General features: G+C 42.4%; 1 protein-coding gene across 1 annotated transcript in view; it reads left to right on the top strand.

Moving 5' to 3' along the window:
* LOC126204463 (uncharacterized) overlaps nt 1-26,575 on the top strand; it is a 51,034-nt gene extending 24,459 nt beyond the window's left edge. Inside the window, exons 4-5 of the mRNA XM_049938850.1 lie at nt 8,715-8,966; nt 26,247-26,575. Of these exons, the coding sequence (XP_049794807.1) occupies nt 8,715-8,966; nt 26,247-26,399 (405 nt within the window). The 3' untranslated portion in view covers nt 26,400-26,575. The remainder of the gene's footprint in view (nt 1-8,714; nt 8,967-26,246) is intronic.
* Nucleotides 26,576-26,777: the final 202 nt, after the last annotated feature.

The following is a 26,777-nucleotide window of genomic DNA, read 5'->3' as shown; positions in this document are numbered from 1 at the left end:
TTGTGAGTACCTAAAAAAACTTTTTGAGTTTTTGTATGTGTGTGCAAAGCATTGTGAAAATATCTCAAATAATAAAGTTATTGTAGAGCTGTGAAATCGCTTGAATCATTTGTAATAACCCTGTATGTATGTACAGTCTTGTGACCAAATTAATGTTTCTTTGTTTTATAATCCCATGTTTTTGCAAATGATTAAGTTTGACTCCTGGTCTGGTGCAAATTTTCATTGTCATCATTGCATTATACAGCTGATGATTGTCCATATTTGCAACTGCATGCATGTCTGAAGGAACTTTGTGTTGTGTCTAGACCATACAGCCTAGACACAATGCTGTAGCCGATAGGGCACGCAAGGCTAACGCAGACGGGCGTGAAGTCTGGAACATGAGAACTTATAAATGAATAAGAAGAAAAGTACGTAGATGCTTGTTACTTAACTTTTAATTAGTCCTTGGAATACATCTCTCTTGAATATTAGTAAGCTATAGGCACTGATACAAATGGCGCCTTGCTAGGTGGTCGCCATTTAACTTAGCAGAGGGCTATTCTACTGTCTATCTCTCGGCAAATGAGAGCAAGGCTTAGCACGTCCAATCGCTAGCTATGTTGTCCGTACAACTGGGGCGAGGTCTCCTCAGTCTCTCGAGACCTGCCATGTGGTGGCGCTAGGTTTGCGATCACACAGTGGCGACACGCGGGTCCGACATGTACTACAGGACCGCGGCCGATTTAAGTTACCACCTAGCAAGTGTGGTGTCTAGCGGTGACACCACATTCCTCCCCCGCAAATCGGCGAACGGTCGTGAGATAAGGCTTCCGCCCGCCGTGGGGAGGACCGCATGTTGACGTATGCGATGAGGTGGGGAGCCTAACAACAGGCGAGGCTGTGCCACCCGCACCCGGCCATTCGGTCCGAGGGGAGCCAGGAAACGCCTGAAAACCTAGTCCAGGGTGCACGGCAACATGCGGTGTATGCGCACGTAATGAGACCGGAGGGGCCGAAGGGTCGACCTCCATTGCGTCGGGGAATCCGACGCGCGATGACGACATCTGGTCCGGAGCGGGCAAGAGGTCCATGGCGGAGGACGGCTGGTCACGGGAAGCGAGCGGCGGCGCGTGACCCTGGGAGGCGCCGGGCGGTTGCAGCGAAGCGTCCACTGCGGGCGGCGCCGGCGGCGGCTGCGGCGGCGGTGCGACGCCATGAGGCAAAAGGGAAGGCAGCGTCGGTAACACCTGGGGATGAGACGAGCCAGTAGATGGGTCCCCAAGGCGCTGACCGGACGGCCCCGTCGCTGAAAGCAGACGGGGAGCGGCAGAACCCAGGCGACGACAGAGGCGCAGCTGATTGAGATGCCGACGCACCTCACCAGAGGCCCCCAAAACCAAATACATCGCGCGGCCGAGGCAGCGAAGAATGCGCCCTGCGAGCCAACGCCATGAACCGCGATAGGTGCGATAATAGACAACGTCGCCAGGAGCAAAAGCAGGAGTCCGCCGCTGCACAGGAACCTGATGTGGCGGATGCAGCAAAGACATCAATGTGCGATGAGAACGACCATGGAGCAATTCAGCCGGCGAGCGACCATCGTGGGGCTGAGAGCGATACGAAGACAAAAAGAGCAACAAAGCGTCCTCCCGAGAATGCGACTCTTTCAATTTCAACATCTGTGACTTGAAAGTCCGGACCAATCGTTCAGCGGCACCGTTTGACTGAGGCGAAAACGGCGCGGATGTCAGATGTTGAATACCATTGGCCTCGCAGAAGGACTGAAATTCTGCGGACATGAATTGTGGGCCATTGTCGGAAACAATAGTCTGCGGAAGACCTTCAATGCAAAAGATAGCAGACAAGGCTTGGATTGTGGCAGAAGACGTCGTGGAAGACATCCGGACAACAAAAGGAAAATTACTGAAAGCATCGACCACAACCAACCATCGAGCATTCCAGAATGGACCAGCAAAATCGATGTGCAAGCGTTGCCAAGGGGAAGTGGCTTTCGGCCATGCAAAGAATTTCCGCGGCGGTGCGGATTGTTGTTCGGCACACGCCACGCAAGAAGAGCACATATTCGTAATCGCCGCATTGATTCCGAACCAAGTACAGTGCTGACGAGCAAGTTGTTTCGTACGCACTATACCCCAATGTCCTTGGTGAAGAAGCTTTAAGACAGAGGACTGTAACGAACGTGGGACCACGACTCTGGACTGATCATTATCGGAACGCAACAACAAAACACCACGTCGGACAAAAAGTCTCTCCTTGTGAGCAAAAAAACGACGAACCAAAGGATCCTCGATCCGTGACTTGGACAAGGGCCATTGCGTAGCAACAAAACGCAAAACAGTAGCAAGGACAGGGTCAGCAGCTGTGGCTGTAGCTACACGACGAAAATCAATCGGAAACGATTCGACCATGTCATCGGTTTCCGAATCAATGAACATGCAAGCAAGTTCGGAAGAATCGAATGCTTTATCCTCAGCAACAGGCAAACGGGACAACGCATCAGCGTTTCCGTGCTTAGCAGTGGACCGATACAAGATATCGTAGTGGTACTGCGAGAGAAAAAGTGACCAGCGAATGAATTTCTGCGCTGTACGTGGAGGTACAGGCTTGTTCGGATGAAAAAGTGATGTCAAAGGTTTGTGGTCCGTGATGATTGTAAAGTGACGACCATACAAGAAATCATGAAACTTTGTAACACCAAACACGAGAGCTAAAGCTTCTTTCTCTATCTGGGAATAATTTCTTTGCGCAGATGAGAGCAATTTGGACGCAAAGGCAATAGGGCGATCATGCGAGCCATCCTTGTGCGCAAGCACAGCACCGATCCCGAAATCCGATGCATCCACCATCAACAAAAGGGGTTTCTGGGGATCGAATGGCGTAAGGCACGTATTTGAAAGTAACGCCGATTTCAACTGGCGAAAGGCGCGTTCGCATTCCGTCGTCCAGACGAACGGAACACCTTTACGGCGTAAGCGATGAAGCGGAGCTGAAATGGAAGAAGCATTGCGCACAAACTTTGCATAATAATTAATTTTACCCAGCACACTCTGTAGTTGTTTAACATCCCGTGGCGAAGGCAACGCCTGTATGGCACGGAGGTGCTCTGGACTCGGATGTATACCTTGGGCATTTATGACATGCCCCAGGTAGGGTAAGTCCCGAGCAAAAAACACACATTTGTCCTTCCTCAAGCGAAGACCATTCTGACGCAAGACCTGAAATAATGTTCGGAGATTTTGCAAATGTTCGGCTTCTGTCTTTCCTGAGAGCACAATATCGTCCAGATAGTTCGCAGCAGTAGGGACCGACGCACACACAGTTTGTAAATATTGCTGAAACAAAGCAGGGGCGGATGCACACCCGAACGGTAGTCTTTTGAAGCGATACAAGCCAAGATGCGTGTTAACCACTAAGACGCGCTGGGATTCTTCGTCCACAGGTATTTGCAAGTACGCATCTGCTAGGTCCAATTTGGAAAAATATTTTCCCGGGCACAGTTTGTCAAAAAGATCTTCCGGGCGGGGCAAAGGAAAAGTGGCAGTCACAAGTTGTGGATTCACTGTTGCCTTGAAGTCCACACAAAGTATCAGTTTACCGGAAGGTTTTGGCAAAATTACTAAGGGGGAGGCCCAGAGAGAAGCCTGCACACGTTCAATTAGACCTTGAGATTCTAAATCGGCTAATGTTCTGGCGACCTCATCACGCAATGCGTGGGGAACATTGCGCGCTCTGAAAAATTTCGGTCGCGCGTTTTCTTGCAGTTCCAAATGCGCGTCATAGTTCTTAGCGCAACCAAGGCCCGGTGCAAAAATGTCTGCAAATTCTTCACAAAGACTAGAAACACTGGCGGAAGGCACAGTCTGATTCACGGATAGGACCTGATTTACTATAGACAAATTAAACAATTGAAACAAATCTAAACCAAACAAGTTCACTGCAGTAGAAGAACGAAGAACGTAAAATGAAACAAGTTTCGTTTGTCCCTTGTATGTTGCAAGAAGGCTGCACTGTCCTAACACAGGGATATGCTGTCCTGAGTAACTATGTAACTTAACATTTGCGGCACGCAATGGCGGTTTGCCCAGTTGTTTGTACGTGTCGTGATTGAGCAATGAAACTGCAGCTCCGGTATCGAGCTGGAATGGTATCACTGTGCCGTCAAAGTCTAAGTCTACAAAAAGTTTATTGTCCTGTTGACGACAAGAGCGACTGTCACGTGCAATTTGAACTGATACAGGTACAGAAGCACTTGCGACTTTACGGGATTTTCGGCGACGTCGACGCACACTGTTTGTGGGACGAACACAGTCACCGTTAGCTAAAGTGTCACTGGACGGGTGGGAATGAACTACATGAATGTCCATGGGCGAAGGTCCACGAGCCTGATTGTCCTGGGTTCGATTCCGGCGCGAAGCAAAGGGCTTGGAATTATTGTGATTGTCTGATCTAAGCTTTTTCTGGCAAACACTTTGAACATGTCCTTTCTTTTGACAGTAAAAGCAAATAGCTTGGCGTGACGGGCAATTTTCACGCGAATGTTTAGTGGCACACCGCGGGCATGATTTCACTGCAGTTGCTTGCTTACGCGGCGCACGTGTTTGCAAGGTAGGCTGCCGCTGTGGTAACGGGCGCGAGGGCTGCTTAGCGTCCCGTGCAGCGGGCCCGGCGGGCCGGTTAATGTGACACACTGCTGGCGAAGTTTCAAATGAGTCCTGAGCAAAGTCAAGTGTGTCTTGCCTATCCAATATGTCTATCACTTGTTGAAGGGAGGGATTTACTAGTTTCAAAATCTGTTCCCTTATGCGAACATCAGAAACGTTCTGTGCTATTGCATCACGCACCATTGTATCTGAATAAGGAAGTCCACAGTCACATTCAAATGCACACTCCCTAGTAAGTCCTTGCAAAGTTGCAACCCACTCCCTATTAGTCTGACCGGCCGTACGTTTTGTACGAAAGAACGTATACCTTTTTGCAACTACATTAACGGTTTCCTTGAAATAGGCATCTAAAGCAGACAAAATTTCTTCGTAGGTCAGAGTTGCCACGTCGCGTCGGGGAAACAATTTCACTATCACACGGTAGGTAGACACACCGACACAAGAAAGCAAAAACGGCTGCCGCTCGTTACCTTGAATTCTGTAGGCTGTTAGATGAAAGTGGAACTGGCGGGACCATTCGTGCCATGTTTCATCGGCCGCCACGAATGGCCTAAATTGCGGTGCAACAGCGTTTTGTGGCAGCGGTAGCGATGAAGCGGCGGCTGCCGCATCGTGTTGCAGCACACGTTGACCCTGGACGAGCTGTCCAAGTGCATCCAATAACGCCTGCATCTGCTGATTCTGCAAGCGATAAAATTCGGACAGTACATCCGGAGAATGTGGCGAAGCCATGACACAAACGAATTAATACAAACTCTTTTTCTCGTCGCCAATAATGTTGTGTCTAGACCATACAGCCTAGACACAATGCTGTAGCCGATAGGGCACGCAAGGCTAACGCAGACGGGCGTGAAGTCTGGAACATGAGAACTTATAAATGAATAAGAAGAAAAGTACGTAGATGCTTGTTACTTAACTTTTAATTAGTCCTTGGAATACATCTCTCTTGAATATTAGTAAGCTATAGGCACTGATACAAATGGCGCCTTGCTAGGTGGTCGCCATTTAACTTAGCAGAGGGCTATTCTACTGTCTATCTCTCGGCAAATGAGAGCAAGGCTTAGCACGTCCAATCGCTAGCTATGTTGTCCGTACAACTGGGGCGAGGTCTCCTCAGTCTCTCGAGACCTGCCATGTGGTGGCGCTAGGTTTGCGATCACACAGTGGCGACACGCGGGTCCGACATGTACTACAGGACCGCGGCCGATTTAAGTTACCACCTAGCAAGTGTGGTGTCTAGCGGTGACACCACACTTTGCATTGAAATTCATGATAATACAGGCACTGCAATACCGTATTTAAATCTTTCTGTGCAAGCTCTGATTTTTCTTAACTGTCCTTTGAACTTTTTCGATGTCCTCTGGCAACCCTATCTGGCACGGATCCCACACCGTGCAGCAATATTCGAGAAGAGGACAGACGAGTGTAGTGTAGGCAGTCTCTTTAGTAGACCTGTTGCATCTACTAAGTGTTCTGCCAGTGAACATCATCTATGTGATTGTTCCAGTTTAACTTGTTTGTAATTGTAATTCCTTGAATTTACAGCCTTTAGCTATGTCTGATTTGATGTGTAACCAAAATTTAATGGATTCCTTTTAGTACTCATGTGAATGACTTCACACTTTTCTTTGTTTAGAGTCAGTTACCATTTTTCAAACCATACAAATATTTTGTCTAAATCATTTTGCAACTGGATTTGATTGTATGATGACTTCAGTAGACTGTAAATGGCGGCATCATCTGCAAATTGCTCAGATTGTTTCCTAAATCATTTATGTAGATTAGGAACAGCAGATGGCCTGTAACATTTCTTTGGGGAATGCCAGATATCACTTCTGTTTTCCTCAATGACTCTCCATCAGTTACTACAAACTGTGACCTTTCTGACAGGAAATTATGAATCCAGTCGCACTACGGAGATGATACTTCATGGATACACAATTCGATTAGAAATTGTATCAAAATCCCTCTGGAAACCTAGAAATATGGAATCAATTTGAGACCCTCTGTTGATTGCACTCATTACTTCATTAGGTAAAGAGCTAATTGTATTGCACAAGAATGGTATTTTCTGAATCCGTGCTGACTATGTGCCAATGGATCATTTAGTGTGAGATAATTCATAATGATTAAACACAGTTTATGTTCCAAAATCGTACTGCATATTGATTTCGCTGATATGGCTTTGTAAATCTATAGATTACTCCTATTATCTTTCTTGAAGTACTGGTGTAACTTGTGCAACTTTCCACTCTTCAGGTACAGATCTTTTGCCAAGCGAGCTTTTGTGTATTATTGCTACATATGGAGTTACTACATCAGTGTACTCTGAAAGGAATCTAATTGATGTGGAATCTGGACCAGAAGACTTCCTTTATTAACTAATTTTAGCTGCTTTGCTACATTGAAGATATTTACTTTTAAATTACTCATGTTTTCTGCAGTTCTTATTTCAATTTCTGGAAAATTTACTTCAGCACATCTGCTTTAGTGACACTGTCATTGGTAACATTCTCATCACTGTTCCACAGCGGTGGTATGGATTGTACTTTACATATGATCAGAGTCTCTGAATTTCCTGACAGATTTCAAGACAGTGTTTCATTGCGGAAACTATTAAGTGCATCTCACATTGAAATTCACACTAAATTTCAAGCTTCTGTAAAACTTTGCCAATCTTAGAGATTTTACACACTTTTAAATGTGGCATGAATTTTTCTTTGCTTCTGCAGCAGTGTTCTAAGCTGTTTTGTGTACCATCAGTTCTGTCTCTTATTATTTCATTTGGTATAAATCTCATTGGATTTCACCGAATTTAAGCCACATATGGTCCTTGCTTACGTAGTTAGTTGGGAAGAGAAGGAGATAGTCTCTTAAGAAGACATCAATCGATTTTTTGTCTGTATTTTTAAACAGAAATATTTTGTGCTTGTTTTTGGTAGACTTGGATATTATGGTATTCAGTCTCACTACAGAAATCTTGTGGTCACAAATTCCTGTATCGGTCATCATGCTTCCTAATTCCTCAGGATTATTTCTTACTAAGAGGTCAAGCACATTTTCGCAACCATTTACACTATGAGTGGGCTCCTGAACTAATAGCTCATAATAATTCATATTAATTTTCTGAGAAAGCATTTAGCACAATTTCTGACTGTGTTTTATACCTACAAGTGGCTTTGAATGTGTAAATAAGAAAGTACTAAATATAAAAATATTGACATCCCTCATCAAAATTTTGGAATGTGTTCCAAATGAATGCTATTTATGTTAGAAATTAACTGAAATATATGCAATATTCATAAAACTCAGTATAAAACATAAACATTATGAAAACAATGCCTTTATAATGTGAAACAGTAGCTTGTTGCCAAATGTAAAGCAACTTCTACATGGGAAAAATATATTGATATATTGTTGTTATGAACTAAACAGTCACTTATTCTATAGTGCAGGCTATATTGTTACCCAACCACAATATTATTGTACTTGGGCTCCTATGGCTGTTAAAGGAAACATATAGTGACGTTACAGTAAACTTGTCCTCATTAAATATCATGATAAAAGCCATTATAAACCAACCGAAGCGCCCTCTCGCCCACGTGCATTAATATTGCAGTAAAATAATAGCATATTGCTGTATATTCTACATATACTGCAGTTCAAAAATACTAAAAACCAACAGAAATTACCTTTATTTCCTGAAGCATCCAGACACTGTGATAAACAGCTTTCATAAATTAGATACTGCCACCTACTGGGAATATGCAGAAATGAAAGCCAATGGTGCACAAAAGCCGCATGATGTAATGTATACGCATGTGCAAAATTGATATGCTTATAGATACATTTTTAGTTGATTATTAGGGCAGATCCTCATTTTTGGCTTGACTGCCGTTTAAGTTAGCCATGGCTTTTTCGTTATATTTGACTAATCAGAAATAGTACTTTGCACACAAGTAAGATGTGCCTTTCTCTTGTTTCATGTCCATGTAGTCCTTGAGAAAACATCTACACTGTCTTTCAGCACACATCTGTGTTTTATAGGTTCGCCGACTTCTGCGACAGTTGCAGGAGCAACAGCAGCAAGCAGCTCGTCACACATGGCGCAGGGAGGCAGATACGAAGTTACGTACTCCTTCACGTCCATCTGCAAGACAGTCACTGGCAAAAACACCAGAGCCAATGGAAGATAGGCTCCATGATCTAGTAGAGCAAAATCTTCAGCTTAAACGTTCTCTTGTTATGATTTCCTCTCGACTGTCAGAACTTTCATATGGATTCTCTAGTCTGTTACCAGTAAGTTCCATTTTTTTATGATACTTCATGCTATCATGTTGCCTCGTAGGAGTGTACTATAAATTTGTTTTTTCATTGTTCTACAATAATACCAAACAGAAAGAAGTAGATGTTGTTATTTATCAAGGATGAGGTTCATAGGTTGGAAAAAAAAGGAAGGAAGGAATGAAAAAAGTCACTCTTTTGCCAAGAACCCTTTCTCCCTCTTTTTCTTAATAGAAGGGGAAATTTAGGAAAAGGTTATTTTGCAGTCAGCACACAATTCTTTGATCTTATGAAAGTTGCATACACACCATTTTTCATTTAGGCATTCTTTGTTAGTGCGTGCAAAATAATCACAAGAAATGCTGGAGTCCATGAAAAGTGAACGTAGGACTTGGGCACTCATAGGACGCTACATAGTTAGTTGAAGTATAACTTGAATGCAGCACTCTCGTTTTAGTGAGAAAGATGTGACTTTGATTTATTTCAAGAATGTTGCTTTCTCATTCTTTTCAGTTGTTAGGGAAAAATGGACACAGTATAATTTATTTGTGATAAATTAGCCCTTTTGTTGCTGCAGAAGTGAAGTAAAATAATAAATATGTGATCTACAAAATAGTTCATATTATACGATCAGTCAAAGGTACTTATACAAACTTAAGGGTGGGGTTTTCAAACTAAATGAAGGGATAAAATATACAGGTGAACCAAAAATTACTATGACCTGCTTAATAGTGTGTCGGTCCACCTTTGGAATGAAATATAGCAGTCACTTGGAGTGGCATGGCCCCACCAGGACGTTGGTTGGTTTCTGGAGGTATGTGGTGCCAGATGTCTTTGCACAGCTCATGCAGTTGCCGTAAATTATTGGCTGGTGGTTTATAGGCAGAGTTCATTGTCAGGCTCCTCAAATCATTGTAGCACAAATCTGGCCTTGTGACACAGACAGTTATCCTTTTGGAAGATGCAGTCATCATCGGGGAAGACATCAAGCATAAATGGATGTAGGTGGAACACAATAATTTTCACATAGTCCACACCTGTCACAGTTCAGTGGAAGTGTAGGTGAACATTCTGATAGCATAACACTGCCATCACCGGCTTGGATTAATTGCACGCTGCATCTTTCGAGTACACATTCCCCTGGATGATGGCATACCCAGATGTGACCATCGACCTGATGTAACAAGAAATGAGATTTATCTCGATGATCCCATGTCCACTGCAGTTGTAATTGTGATAGTGTTATGTCAACATGGGAACATGTAGATGTCGTCTCCTGTGACACCCCATGTCCAGTAATGTGCACTGAACTGTGATTTTTGTAACATTTATGCTTGCACCACCTTTGTACTGTGTCATCAAATTTGCGACAGATCGCTGCCTATCTTCCTTATAATGTTCGAAGCTTCCAACCTCCACTTTCCATGATGAGGCGTGGACATCAGATACCTTGCCGCCTGTTTGAGGTATCACCATTATTCAACCACTTTCCATAGATGGTCTTGACAGTAACGTAAGACATATTGCTACTCATCACATAGAGGAGACATGAGTCACAGACAGGCACAGTCAAAAAGAATGCTAGAAATAGTTCAGCTTTTGGACAATGTCCTAGGTCAGAAGTAGGAAACTCACACTTATTCACACAAGAACTCCCACATACATGACTACTTTTTCTCCTGGAGAACATGGCTGTGTGTGTGTGTGTGTGTGTGTGTGTGTGCGTGCGTGCGTGCGTGTGTGTGTGTGTGTGTGAGAGAGAGAGAGAGAGAGAGAGAATTTTTGTGTCTGCACTTATGAAGTAGGACTGCGTCCAAAAGCTGAGATATTTCTAGCATTCATTTTCATCATCTTTGTTTGCAACTTGATGCCACCTATCTGGTGAATAGCTATCTATCATTTCTATATTGCTGCAGTTCTTAGGTATTATTGAGGAAGCTTTGTACATTGGTACATTGCAATTTTCAATTGATATTGATGTGGTATTAACTCCTAGAAAAATGAAATTTCATGCTTTTGATACATTTGCAAAAGATTAGTGCAGCGTAGTAATGTCTTCAACCAGAGATTACTTTTGCAATGATATATGAATTTACATGTTTGGTTTCTGAAGTGGGAGAAGTACAACATTGGCCATTACTTAATTTAAAAATGTGGTACTTGAAGCTCTTGAGGAGGATGACTCTGTTATAGGCATACTCTTAGGCTTGTCTCAGATCTTTAACTCTATTGACCATAAAATACTACTGCAGTCAGATTCACGAACAATGGCAGTACATGCAGTTCGAGGTGCAGACTATGATTTCGTTGTTGTTGGTTCCAGGCAACAGTTGTGGGACACTCTTATATATGATTTGTGCTTGAAGAAAGCGTGCACCTTGGAAATTATGCCTCCCATTTAGTTAAGTAGAATTTGTTGCTTCCATCAGAATCAGCAATGACAAGTAACAGAGAATGGAATAAAAATTTACTAAATCTCTTACTAAAATCAAGTTTAATGCTTGCATTGGCTGCAACATTCACAGCAGAGCATTCAGAACACTAATGAATGCTCACTGGCTGTCAGAGAACATGTGACATAGGTGCACAGAACAAACCTAAACTCAACTGTCATCATTCGTGACTCAAGCTACAAACGGGCTAGAAGCACTAGGTGTAAAAGGAATAACAAATGAATGGTTCCAGTCTTACCAAGCAAACAGAGTACAAAAAGGTAGAGGTGGTTCACACATTTGCTGATGATAAATTTTTAATAAAATAATTGTCGGACAAGAAACCCATAAACATAGGTGTTCCTCAGGGTAGTTATTGAGCCCAAAATTCTGTTCTTAATGTATCAATGACTTTCCAGACAATACAAGATATGGAAAAAAATTTATTTTTGCTTATGACAGCAACATCATAGTCACTGATAAAACACCAAAACTCCTAGTAGAGAAAGCGTATGAAACAGTCAGTGGTGTTTACAATTGGACAGATTGTAATAAATCAGCATTGAACATAAAGAAAATGAACAGTGTGCACTTCAGCACAAAGAGGGACACAATTCTGTAACAGTAAGTGCACATGACAAATCTACCAGGTGTAGAAGTATGAAACTGGAATTACTCTATAGGTGCTTCCTGTAATGGCAGACGACAAATGTCAGCACACAGTAACCCAAGTTCCATACATCGGTATCTGTTTCAAACTCGTTAACATGTCGAATTTTGTGCCTACAAACTACTATTTGCGGACAGCGTTGGTTTTCTGTTATCATTTGAAGAAAACTGCAGCATAATCACATCGAATGCTTGTCGAAGCTTTTAACAAGAATGCTCTTGAGAAAACACAGTATTTTGAGTGGTTTAAAAAATTCAGAAGTGGGGATTTTGATGTGAGAGGTGACAAGCATGGGAAACCACTGAAAAAGTTCAGAGACAATGAATTGCAAGCCTTATTGGATGATGATGATACTCAAACTCAACAGGAACTCGCTGAACAATTCAATGTGATGCAGAAAGCCATTTCTCTTTGGTTGAAAGCTATGGGGAAAAAATGAAATGATCGTATGGCATTTATTGACCGGGATATCTCCTCCATATTGCAAGTCTTTTTTATTTGACGCCACTTCGGCGATTGCTATGGAGGCGAATTTTGTGCCTACAAACTACTATTTGCGGACAGCGTTGGTTTTCTGTTATCATTTGAAGAAAACTGCAGCATAATCACATCGAATGCTTGTCGAAGCTTTTAACAAGAATGCTCTTGAGAAAACACAGTATTTTGAGTGGTTTAAAAAATTCAGAAGTGGGGATTTTGATGTGAGAGGTGACAAGCATGGGAAACCACTGAAAAAGTTCAGAGACAATGAATTGCAAGCCTTATTGGATGATGATGATACTCAAACTCAACAGGAACTCGCTGAACAATTCAATGTGATGCAGAAAGCCATTTCTCTTTGGTTGAAAGCTATGGGGAAAAAATGAAATGATCGTATGGCATTTATTGACCGGGATATCTCCTCCATATTGCAAGTCTTTTTTATTTGACGCCACTTCGGCGATTGCTATGGAGGCGGACAGCTACGGGAAAGGTGCAGAAAGTGGGAAAATGGGTTCCGAATGAGCTGAATGAAAGACAGCAAGGAGATAGAAGGACCACTTGTGAAATGCTGTTCGCCAGATACAAAAGAAAATCACTTCTTGATCGAATAATGACAGGTGGTGATAAATGGATATATTTTGAGAATCACGGGTGAATCCAGGCATACCATCGCCATCTACTGCAAGATCAAATTGCTTTGCAAAGAAGACAATACTCTGTGTTTGATGGGATCAGAAGGATGTCATCTATTATGAGTTGTTAAAACCTGGTGAAACCGTTAACACTCATCGCTACCAAGAGCAAATGATCTATTTAAATTGAGCGTTACGTAAAAAAGGACCGGAATATAGAAAACGGCAACACGAAGTCATATTACCCCATCACACACAGCAAAATGGGTCAGGGAAACAATCGAGGCATTCAGTTGGGAAATACCAGGGCATGTGGTTTATTCTCCTGACTTGGTTCTGTCCAGTTATCATCTACACTCCTGGAAATTGAAATAAGAACACCGTGAATTCATTGTCCCAGGAAGGGGAAACTTTATTGACACATTCCTGGGGTCAGATACATCACATGATCACACTGACAGAACCACAGGCACATAGACACAGGCAACAGAGCATGCACAATGTCGGCACTAGTACAGTGTATATCCACCTTTCGCAGCAATGCAGGCTGCTATTCTCCCATGGAGACGATCGTAGAGATGCTGGATGTAGTCCTGTGGAACGGCTTGCGATGCCATTTCCACCTGGCGCCTCAGTTGGACCAGCGTTCGTGTCGGACGTGCAGACCGCGTGAGACGACGCTTCATCCAGTCCCAAACATGCTCAATGGGGGACAGATCCGGAGATCTTGCTGGCCAGGGTAGTTGACTTACACCTTCTAGAGCACGTTGGGTGGCACGGGATACATGCGGACGTGCATTGTCCTGTTGGAACAGCAAGTTCCCTTGCCGGTCTAGGAATGGTAGAACGATGGGTTCGATGACGGTTTGGATGTACCGTGCACTATTCAGTGTCCCCTCGACGATCACCAGTGGTGTACGGCCAGTGTAGGAGATCGCTCCCCACACCATGATGCCGGGTGTTGGCCCTGTGTGCCTCGGTCGTATGCAGTCCTGATTGTGGCGCTCACCTGCACGGCGCCAAACACGCATACGACCATCATTGGCACCAAGGCAGAAGCGACTCTCATCGCTGAAGACGACACGTCTCCATTCGTCCCTCCATTCACGCCTGTCGCGACACCACTGGAGGCGGGCTGCACGATGTTGGGGCGTGAGCGGAAGACGGCCTAACGGTGTGCGGGACCGTAGCCCAGCTTCATGGAGACGGTTGCGAATGGTCCTCGCCGATACCCCAGGACCAACAGTGTCCCTAATTTGCTGGGAAGTGGCGGTGTGGTCCCCTACGGCACTGTGTAGGATCCTACGGTCTTGGCGTGCATCCGTGCGTCGCTGCGGTCCGGTCCCAGGTCGACGGGCACGTGCACCTTCCGCCGACCACTGGCGACAACATCGATGTACTGTGGAGACCTCACGCCCCACGTGTTGAGCAATTCGGCGGTACGTCCACCCGGCCTCCCGCATGCCCACTATACGCCCTCGCTCAAAGTCCGTCAACTGCACATACAGTTCACGTCCACGCTGTCGCGGCATGCTACCAGTTTTAAAGACTGCGATGGAGCTCCGTATGCCACGGCAAACTGGCTGACACTGACGGCGGCGGTGCACAGATGCTGCGCAGCTAGCGCCATTCGACGGCCAACACCGCGGTTCCTGGTGTGTCCGCTGTGCCGTGCGTGTGATCATTGCTTGTATAGCCCTCTCGCAGTGTCCGGAGCAAGTATGGTGGGTCTGACACACCGGTGTCAATGTGTTCTTTTTTCCATTTCCAGGAGTGTATTTGTATCACTGGGACATGCTCTCACTGAACAGCACTTCAATTGATATGAAAATGTACGAAAATGGCTCGCTGACGGGTTCGTTTCACAAGAAGAACTGGCTTTTTTGCATTCTTAGCCTGCCAAATAGGTGGGAGAAAAGTATAAATAGCAATGGAGATAATTTTGAATAAAATATTGTTTACCAGTTTCAAACAACAGACTTTCAGTTATTGCAACCAAATTGTGGTTTCATGCTTCTACATCTGGTATAGACTGTGTAACAAACACAAAGTTTCTAGGGATGAATATTGATTGTCAGTTAACATGGAATGAACACACAAAGGTGCCGCTAAGAAGAATTTCACCAGCATGTTTTGCTCCTAGGGCTCTACCTACAGTTTGTAACAGCCAGTGTCTTGTGATGATATGCTCTTCCCATGCGCACTCAGTTCTTAGTTATAGGATTCTTTTCTGGGAATTGAAGGCACAAAACATGGACACCATTCTTATACCGCAGAAAAGGCAGTATGAATAATAACCAGAAGTAATAGTTGGGCTCATTGTAAAAAGCTGTTTAATAAACTGGGTATCCCTCCTGCACCAGTGTGTTGTGCACATCAGGAAAAACATTACTAAATCAATACCAGTTTTATGCATAATCATGGAACAAAAGACATTTCAGGCTTAAATTTACCAAAGAAAAACAAACAAAAACTCAAAATAGCATTTTTGTATCAAAGAGTAAGATTGTACAATAAATTGCCCAAGGAGATGAAAAGATTACTAAAATACAAATATTTAAAAGGCAGCTAAAATGATTTTCATAAGTAATCCAAACTACACAATCAAAGTTTGCTTAGAGGATTCAGAGTAGTAAATGGTTAATAATGAAAGGGGAAAAGAACAACAACTTGTCAAGTACAATGCTTTTGTAAGAAAATCATGCGCCAAGATCTAATAGGAGTTGATAGTAATGTCTTCACTCTTCTGAGGTCCACATCTCTTTCACCACGGGAGGGGGGGGATGTTGATTCAGTTTTTCAGGTAGCCTGAGGGGAGGACGTGAACCTACATGGGGAATAGTGGCACTTTTATGGACCTGGAGTCTGTTTTCTGAACAGACTAGAGTTAGTCCGAGGAGCATAGGAGCATGTTCATGGTTTAGGAGCTGCCAGTGGGTGTCCTCGATTTGCGCAGTGATCAAAATCAAAACTGTGTTTATATTATAAGTTATATGGAGCACATTGTGTGTAAATCAGTAACATTCTACAATAAAGACCAACTGAAGTGGGCAGTGCATTTGTTAAGACGCTGACCTCGTATTTGTGAGGATGGAGTTTGCTCTGTCTGGCCAACTTCATTCAGGTTTTCCTGAATCATTTGAAGCCAATACCAGGATTGTTCCTTCATCAAGGCACAACCTATCACCTGTCCTATCCTCAAAAAAACATACTTATTGCTTCTCTGTAAGTGTATGTTTTTGAGCTATTTATTTTCACAAACCCTTTATCATTGTAAGGTGATCCATGCATGGTAAGGTTGTGACAGAATGTAAATAATTCACAAGTAAAGGAGACCACTCACCAAGTAGGTAGAATGTTGAGCCAGGACTGGATTTTGGCTGGTGGCCTAGTGTTCAGTGAGTAGAGGGGGTGGGAGGTAGGAGGCAGGAAGCAGGAAGTGTGATTGGGGATGGGTCACTAGAATCTCAGAGGGAGCAACAGGTTTGCTGGCTAGGAGTGTGGGAGGCAGGGGTAGTAGGTGCATGGGCTAGGCATGTGATGTACAGCTGGTGAGGTGTGGCACATAATGAAGGTGACTTGGAGGCATGGGTTGGAACTGTTGGTTGTATATATGAGAGAGAGACAGACAGACAGTCAGAGAGAGAGATCTAGCTAGATAGCACATGGCAAAAATGCAAGTTATGTATAGACGTATATATTTATGTGCATTTGTGTCAATGAGGGTGGGATGGCTGGGTGACTGTGGCCTTGCTGGTGGGACCTGTAGCATATATAATGCATTGGTGGTGGTCGCATGCTTCAACTTCTTTATTAATTAATTGCAGGCTATGTGTGTACTGCTACAACTGTCTGAAGTATAAATTTATATTGTGGCTGCAGGTTATGTTTGCTGATTGATAGTAGAAGGCTTAATAGTTATTGATTTATGAGCAGCCAACAACCTTGTATTTCAGATTTATAAGTAGCTGTTGATCTGTTGCTATAGCAGTTCAGAGATAGTAGTGGGCTACTTCATCACAACTAGTGACAATCTCTGATACACTAAATTGTTATTTTCACTGTATTTAATATTTTCACTTCTCATTATACTTCTCCATGAATTATCTGGAACATTTTATTAATTGAAGAAATCTTTTCCCATTAGGTAAATTTCAGTTTTCCAGAAAAATAAATCTTCAAATATAAATCAAATATCCACTGAATATTGTTGAAGAGTTCACAGTCATATCTCTTGTAAAGTCAGTCTCACTGATCTCTTTAACTAAACACCCATTATTTAATATCTCACAAACTTTGAGGTGGCACGAAATGTTCCGGACTCTGAGAGGATAAAGGTAATACTACTTGCATCTGGCGGTGTATTGGGGTCGGCAAAATATTGATCCCGGCCAGGGACACAGCTTCCCACTAGTGCTGGTACAAGACCCACCACAAATCTTACAAAATAAACAGTAGCAGGGAAAGAAGCAAAAATATACCCCAATGGGGAACCCCATAAGCCCTGTTATAGCGAATTCCTTTACGGAAAAATTCGAGGAGAAGGTATTGGAAACTGCCAACAAAAAACTGAATATTTGGTTCTGGTACATAGAGGATACGTTTGTTTTGTGTAGGCATGGGAGGGAGGAACTAAGTTGTTTTCACAAGCATCTCAATGGAATTAATTCGAAGATACAGTTTACTGTGGAGGAGGAGTAGGAGGAAGAGGAGGAGGCAGGCAGAGAGAAGATTAAATTTTCTTGATGCGCTGGTTTTCAAGAAATAATGTGGTATCTTAGGCCACACATTTTACTGAAAACCCATGCACACAGGCTGTTTCCTACAACAGGACTCGAACCACCATCCATAACAAAAGCAAGGCATCATAAAAACATTGACGGATAGAGCAAGGAACATTTGTGAACCAGAGCTGCTTGACACAGAATTAGAACACCTCACCAACGCATTCCTTAAGAATGGTTATTCGGCCACTAAGGTAAAATGAACATTAAGACCACCATACAAAAATCTTAGTGATGCCCAAGTGCCTGTGAATTGAAAGTTTTCTTGGCTTTTGTTAAGAACATTACTGAACAAACAGGAAAAATCTTGACGAAACATAACATTGTGGTAATCTACGAACCCACCTGGAAGATACACGTTCACCTAAAACTGACAAAGAGTGCTCACAAACTGCTGCAAAAAGCAGGAATTTATAGGATTCTGGGCACTTGTTGGGAAATGTACAGAAGTACTACAAAAACAATGATAAAAAAAGACCAGCAGAGCACAAATGCAACTGTAGAAGGGGAGAGATTGACAGATCATCTGTTGTGGAACATGCTGTGCAGCCAGGAGACCACTTCATTCATTTGATGGGACTCAAGTACTGGTAGGCACAAGCAGATACCATGAAAGACTGTACAGAGTGGACATAAAGATTGTTAAACACTGCAGGAATTTCAATAGGAAGGAGGAGGGCATAAAATTGAATGACATCTGGATCCCGGTGATGAAGAAGATGGGGTGATAGCAACAGCAGATGACAACAACCGGCTATAGCCATTTGTGCTCGGGTATTCAAACCATGTCACATCACACCACTGTGTGGGAACATGCGTAAACGAATTTTGATGCTGTCGGTAATGATCCAGTGTGTGAATCGGATACTCTAAGCTACGACCCCCATTGTAAGTGTCCTCTGCAAATGGGGGTGAAACATTTGGTTTTAATGTGAAATCCATTCATCCACATCATAATAGCCTGGAACATTTTATTAATCAAAGAAATCTTTTCCCATTAGGTAAATTTCAGTTTTTCAGAAAAATAAATCTTCAGATATAAATCAAATATCCACTGAATATTGTTGAAGAGTTCACAAATATTTTTTGCATATTATCATTATACACAACACTGCCACATATAAAGACATTAAAGTTAATTGAAATTGTTGTGTAACCAAATAAGCTAGACATTAACTGAATACAGAACATAATTCCAACATTCATCCTTTCATTTTCTTACAGTATTTCTTCACTTGTCTTCATTGTCACTGTAGAGGCTGATTTGTTGCATTGAGCAGTCTTCTGTCGTGACAGCAACACTGGTGTCCAGTGATGCTATTTGCCGTTTCACATGAAGACTTGTGGTTCTGCATCTGCCAGTCCCACGATGAACATGAAACAGTCAGAACAAACCAAAACATACATCCTTAGTATCATGTATTAATGGGAAAATACATGAAGAATTATAATAATGCTTTTAATACTTGTCACTATTTACTGTGCCATGTATCGTGTGGTGGAAAAGATAATGTCTGATGTAGCATACATAATAAATACTGTATCATCAAAAACTATCTCTGCATTTGCATGAAATGATTTAGGAAAATCATGGGAAATGTAAATTAAGATTATTGAACAGAGCACGAAACTCCAACCTGCTAAATCACTGCACACATCATATACACTTGTAAATAGCTTCAGGACCATGACTATGACCATACTGCCAGGCCTCTGTTACATCCCTGTCTTCACTTCTGCCTGTCTGAAAAACTGTTATATTGTAATATCACGTGCCATCGCACCCTCAGAAATCGATGAACTTCATCAGCTACGCCCAACCATTTTCATGACTTGTTGATAGTGGGGCTGTGTTTGGGGTGGTCATTAAATAAATGAATTCTTTTTAGGGATCCCAGGGATAAAATTACAAAGGTTTGAGGCTCATTAATTTGCAGGCAATGAAACTGCTCTTTTGCACCTGCCATTTTAGATACCAGCCTTTACATGTCAAAGAATCCACTGGAAATGTGATCAAGTCTTATCGTGAAGATACCGTATAGTTTGTTCTTATTACCTAGCACATGTAATCATGTGAGATGATGCAGTGGTAAGACATTTTTCATGCACATATGACCCCTAGACAAGTCCAAGTATTTTTGATACACACTGTTAGGCTACCAGAATCTGTCTGGCAGTTGGGATTGAGACTAAAGCTATTAGAAAACCCTTTTTTGTGTGTGTCTCAATGAATGTTAATTGCATTTCTTACACACCTCTCACCACTCTGAAGAAAGTCATGTTACATGTGAGCTGTATGATTTCCATATTCGTGTTAACTTGGTTTTTGGAGTAGCTTTAATGCATTGAATATTAGCAATCAGTATTGTGCTGATGTTAAGTGATTGGAACAACTTAGATCTACTGTCCAGTACATTTTCAAATAATGGAAAATCCAGCATGGAGTAAAGAGCAGTATTGCTACTCACTATATCAAGAAAATGTTGAGTTGCAGACAAACACACAAAAAGACTACCATACATGTTGAGCTTTCAGCCAAAATGCCTTTCTGTAAAGTAGACAGCACGCGCGCACACACACACACACACACACACACACACACACACACACACACACACACACACACACATTCATGCAAACACAACTCGCACACAAGACCACTTTCTCTGACCACTGAGGCTGGCCTCAGTAGTCAGAGACAACGGTCATGTGTGTGAGTTGTGCTTGCGTGAATGTGTGTGTTTTCTATTTGAGGAGAAGGCCTTTTTCCCAAAAGCTCAACATTTATGGCAGTCTTTTTGTTGTGTCTGCCTGCCACCCAATAACTCCTCTCTATGGCCGGTAGAAATCTGTCCTTTTCGTAATATTACCCAGTACATTTTCCTGCATCTAATCAAGATAAACTTTTTTAGCCACTGTGCAACATTTGGCATTGAGTTGTTAGTGTTATTATTATATATTTTCTTTCATATGCAATTTACGAGTAATGAAGGAGAAGATGGCACTATGCATACCTATGTGTGTGCCATGATTATGTTACTTTTTCTGTATGATCTCTAAAAAATATTTATGATGAAAGTAGTAGAATAATTTTTAAATTTGCATTGTATGATTTCCTAAACCTATGCACCTATTTGCTGCAAGAAAGTCATTATCTTTCATCCAGGCATTTCCACTGATCTCTAGTGAATATATCGTGCCAAATTATAGACAGATACCTGTCAAGTATACACATAACTTATCTTACAATACCATTGTGGAGGACTATTTTCGTGCTGTCGCTCTTTTTTGGTCTAAAATCCCTTTCTTTGTGCATTTGTCAATATGTTCATGTCAGGGTGACCTCAACAGAGGGGGGAGGGGGGGGGGCAAAAATGAACAAACTGAACAACATTTCAGTTGAGGAGCTGTTTATCTTTGCCTTTTGAAGCTGAATTTGCATTATCCATACAAAATGGGTATTAAAAATTTGGCCTGTTTCATTGCTAGCTTATGAAATAAGACTGCATTCAAGAAATTATTGCTTTTATGAAGCTTTATGCAGATTTCTGCTTTTCCTGAATTCTGTTTGTAAATGCATAGTTCAGGTAGCCAAGACATTTATAAATGTATAAACAAATAACAGTTTAAATGGAACATTCCACGTGGGAAAAATATATCTAAAAACAAAGATGATGTGACTTACCGAACGAAAGCGCTGGCAGGTCGATAGATACACAAACAAACACAAACACACACACAAAATTCAAGCTTTCGCAACAAACTGTTGCCTCATCAGGAAAGAGGGGAAGGAGAGGGAAAGACGAAAGGATGTGGGTTTTAAGGGAGAGGGTAAGGAGTCATTCCAATCCCGGGAGCGGAAAGACTTACCTTAGGGGGAAAAAAGGACACACACACATATCCATCCACACATATACAGACACAAGCAGACATATTTAAAGTTTGGGCAGAGATGTCAGTCGAGGCGGAAGTGAAGAGGCAAAGATGATGTTGAATGACAGGTGAGGTATGAGTGGCGGCAACTTGAAATTAGTGGAGATTGAGGCCTGGTGGGTAACGGGAAGAGAGGATATATTGCAGAGCAAGTTCCCATCTCCGGAGTTCGGATAGGTTGGTGTTGGTGGGAAGTATCCAGATAACCCGGACGGTGTAACACTGTGCCAAGATGTGCTGGCCGTGCACCAAGGCATGTTTAGCCACAGGGTGATCCTCATTACCAACAAACACTGTCTGCCTGTGTCCATTCATGCGAATGGACAGTTTGTTGCTGGTCATTCCCACATAGAACGCATCACAGTGTAGGCAGGTCAGTTGGTAAATCACGTGGGTGCTTTCACATGTGGCTCTGCCTTTGATCGTGTACACCTTCCGGGTTACAGGACTGGAGTAGGTGGTGGTGGGAGGGTGCATGGGACAAACGCCCCCGGTGTAAAACCTGTCCCATGCACCCTCCCACCACCACCTACTCCAGTCCTGTAACCCGGAAGGTGTACACGATCAAAGGCAGAGCCACATGTGAAAGCACCCACGTGATTTACCAACTGACCTTCCTACACTGTGACACATTCTATGTGGGAATGACCAGCAACAAACTGTCCATTCGCATGAATGGACACAGGCAGACAGTGTTTGTTGGTAATGAGGATCACCCTGTGGCTAAACATGCCTTGGTGCACGGCCAGCACATCTTGGCACAGTGTTACACCGTCCGGGTTATCTGGATACTTCCCACCAACACCAACCTATCCAAACTCCGGAGATGGGAACTTGCTCTGCAATATATACTCTCTTCCCGTTACCCACCAGGCCTCAATCTCCGCTAATTTCAAGTTGCCGCCACTCATACCTCACCTGTCATTCAACATCATCTTTGCCTCTTCACTTCCGCCTCGACTGACATCTCTGCCCAAACTTTAAATATGTCTGCTTGTGTCTGTATATGTGTGGATGGATATGTGTGTGTGTGCGCGAGTGTATACCTGTCCTTTTTTCCCCCTAAGGTAAGTCTTTCCGTTCCCGGGATTGGAATGACTCCTTACCCTCTCCCTTAAAACCCACATCCTTTCGTCTTTCCCTCTCCTTCCCCTCTTTCCTGATGAGGCAACAGTTTGTTGCGAAAGCTTGAATTTTGTGTGTGTGTTTGTGTTTGTTTGTGTATCTATCGACCTGCCAGCGCTTTCGTTCGGTAAGTCACATCATCTTTGTTTTTAGATATAACTGTTTAAATGGTATGATAGAGTGATGCAGAGAGTCTTCATTGTAGGTAAATGGAAGCAAGCCTACTGTTAATAAATGATGCAAATAAGGAAGATTAGGGCTTGACATCTTCTTGATAATGGATTCATCGGAGACAGAGCTGAAGTTTTGATGGCCAAGAATGGAAACGGCAATAGTGAATGTTCTTTACAAAGGAGCTATCCCACCTTCAGTGGCTTATGGACACCAAGAAAGAGCTAAATGTGGGTGGCTGAGCTGATACTTGAATCTCACGTATTCCAAATGCAAGTCCAGTGACCTGAGCACTGCTCCATCTTGATCAGTGGAAGACATATGTTAATATCGATGCTGAATGTCTTTACAATAATTCCTTATACCTTTGCAGTGCTATGTTTAATATATACATAGGGGACGATATTGTTTTTGCCAGGTAAAGATCATGCACAAGATGTGACCAGTTTCCATCACTATTATCGTCCAACCATGCTAGTAATCTCCTGTAGCTTCCTCGTTATATAATGGCACAAGCAGGAACAACAGTTTCACTGTCGCAAATGAAAGTAGGATCAATCTTGAGCAGCTTTTCCCAACACTATTTTTATGCAAATAACTAGTCATGTATATAAGTCATGTATATACCAAAGTTGGTTGAAAGTACTCCAGACACTTGTGAGTTATGCTTTTATGACACCTCTTTCCACCCTTACTGTCAGCCATAGGGATGCTTAGGGATGTCTTACTATCATAGTATTTTTTTCCAGTGATACATACAGAGGGGTCCAAAAACGTGTATCCACTGTTTAAAAGTCCATAACTGGCAAACTAGTTGATGGAGTTGTCTCATCTTTGGTAGTGTAATAGTTTGTAGTTCCAGCAATCGCCACACAAGCGTTGCATTGCGTTGTTTTGTTTTGTTAGATGACAGTCACCAGATAGTCAGTGTTTGGTTCTTAGTTGCACCTAGTTGCTCGAGTAAACATGGCTGGCACAAGGCTTACAATCGATGAAAGGAAGTCAGTTTTGAAGTGGTATTTTAAGTACGAAAACATTAATGGGGTTCAACGGCAATGGCGAAATGAGTATCAAACAGAGCCACCAACACGTTTAACGATTCGTCGCATTCGAGACAAATTTGAAGCCGAAGGCTGTGTTAAAGATGTACACAAACAACAATCTGGACGGCCTGTAACAGTAACAAGTCCAGTTAACTCCTGTTGTGTGTTACAACAATTCACTCACTCACCACAGAAGTCTGTGAGACAGTGTGCCCGTGAAACTGGAGTGAGTCGCTCAAGTGTTCAACGAATTTTGAAGACAGCAAGTGGAAGTGCTACATCCCACAATTGCTACACGCAATGAACGAGGACGACCCAGATTGTAGAATGGAGTACTGCGAGTGGTTTACTAACATGGTGCACAACGATGAAGAGTTTGTAGAGATGATTGTGTGGTCTGATGAGGCACAGTTCAAACTCAGTGGTACAGTAAATCGCCACAATTGCATCTACTGGGCCGCCGAAAATCCGAACGTCGATGTAGAAAAAGCCATGAATTTGCCAGGAGTAAAAGTGTAGTGTGGGTTGTCTTACCGGGGCATGATTGGGCAATTTTTTGACTGCGCAGTTACCGGTGAGGTGTACCTTCAGAAGCTTCAGACATCCATTTTACCTGCCATCCAAGACTTTTATGGCGACAGAAGAGTTTACTTTCAAAAAGATGGTGCCCCAGCCCACTACCAAAATCGTGTCAGGGTGTATCTCGACGAAAATCTACCAGGAAGATGGATAGGCTGTAGAGGTGCTGTGGAGTATCCACCACGTTCCCCAGACCTATCTCCTCTGGGGAAAACTAAAGGACGTCGTTTATCAATAAAAGCCACGCACCTTGGATGAACTTCGAGAATCCATCATACATTCATGTACAAATATCCAACTGAAAACATTGCAGTCAGTAGTTCATGCTGCAGTTCGGCGGCATTGTTTGTGTGTAGATGTTAATGGTGACCATTTCGAACACCTACAGTGATATCGTTAAGTTGGGCTTTAAGCTACACTTTCACCAAAAATGAGACAACTCTGTCAATTAGTTTGCAAGTTATGTACCTTTAAACAGTGGATACATTTTGTCGGACCCCTCTGTATATCAAGTTTAGTAGAAATTGCTTCATTCGTTACAGAGAGATGCTGATATGGCACTGACTTTGCACTCTCCACTCCACACACTCCACCTTCAAGGGGTGTATATTTACTAGGACTGTAATCTACGAGTCGAGTGACCCCAAATACTATGTGTTTGGTACTAATAACAGTCATCATCAAATATATTTTTACATGTCATGGTTTTTCACTCTCACACATGCCCATGAGAGATTGTAGGTGTATATTACCCTCTCACTATTTTTATATAAATGATGAGTTTACACACACACACACACACACACACACACACACACACACACACACATTCACACACATTTTGGTTGAAATTGTTCCAGATGTTCCTGAGTTATGCTGCCATGTCATCCCTTTTCCAACCCCACCCCTATGGGAGGTGTGTGTTTATAACCAAATCTTCCCGGGTGTAGACACAACATCTTGCCAAAGTTTCATTGCATTTGGATAAACATTATAGCAATGCACAGAAAACAAACAAATAAACAAATATTCATTTTTATATATTAGGTATAGAGGAAGTTTTATGGGTTCTCCAGAAACAGATGTGAAAGTTGTTATAAGATAGTTAAACTGTGATTTCTCAATAGGTCATGTGATGGAGGACATGCAATTTTTAAAGATAAAAGATAAAGATAAAAAATTTTACTGACTTCATAAGAATATGTCTTTTGATCCTGAAGTGTTAAATGGAAAGAACCAGTTTAACTGCAAAAGAAGTAGATTAATTTTCAGAGAGATGGAAGAAGATTTCTCTTTGAAGTTTAGGAATTAAACACTCAGCCTACACATATATTTTCAATAACAAAAGAAAATATCGTGGAGCAGTTCAGTTACCTCATAAATTACATACAGATGACTTTGTGGTTCCAAACTTTTAGTTAAATTGTTTTCATTATGTTTCAGAAAAAGAAACTTTCTTTGGGGATGAAGGATCTGCAGTTGGACCTTGATGCCAAGAAGGAACCTATTGATTTTGTTTTAGAAGATTGTAACACCTCTTGTTCCAAGCGTTTAAATTTTCTAGATAATGTTCTACAGGATCTGTTAGGTTCATAACATGTAATATTGATTTTCGATGTTCACTTAGTTATAGAGAAAGACCTAATACTTTTGTAATGCTGTTTATCTAAGGAACTAGCCTAAGCTTGTTTGGTTATGTTATTGATGGAAACATATCTTTGCTAATATTTTTACAGAACCATCTGGAAGATTTTCTTATCATGTCTTTTAGAGAAACAGAAGATTTTCTTATCATGTCTTTTAGAGAAACAACTTTGTAAATTAGATCTCATGATGAATTTTGATTAATGTTTCTGCTGTACCAGTCAGTTTTTGTGTATGTTGTAACACTGGCCATAAAAGTTACAACTTTCAAGCATAAAATCTGAATGATGACTCTTGCCCCTTCAGTGAATGAGTACAACAGTCTATGCT

This window comes from Schistocerca nitens, chromosome 9 (assembly GCF_023898315.1).
Source record: "Schistocerca nitens isolate TAMUIC-IGC-003100 chromosome 9, iqSchNite1.1, whole genome shotgun sequence".
NCBI lineage: Eukaryota > Metazoa > Arthropoda > Insecta > Orthoptera > Acrididae > Schistocerca > Schistocerca nitens.
Note: the sequence above shows the minus strand (reverse complement) of the source record. Positions and strands in the feature narration are given on the sequence as shown.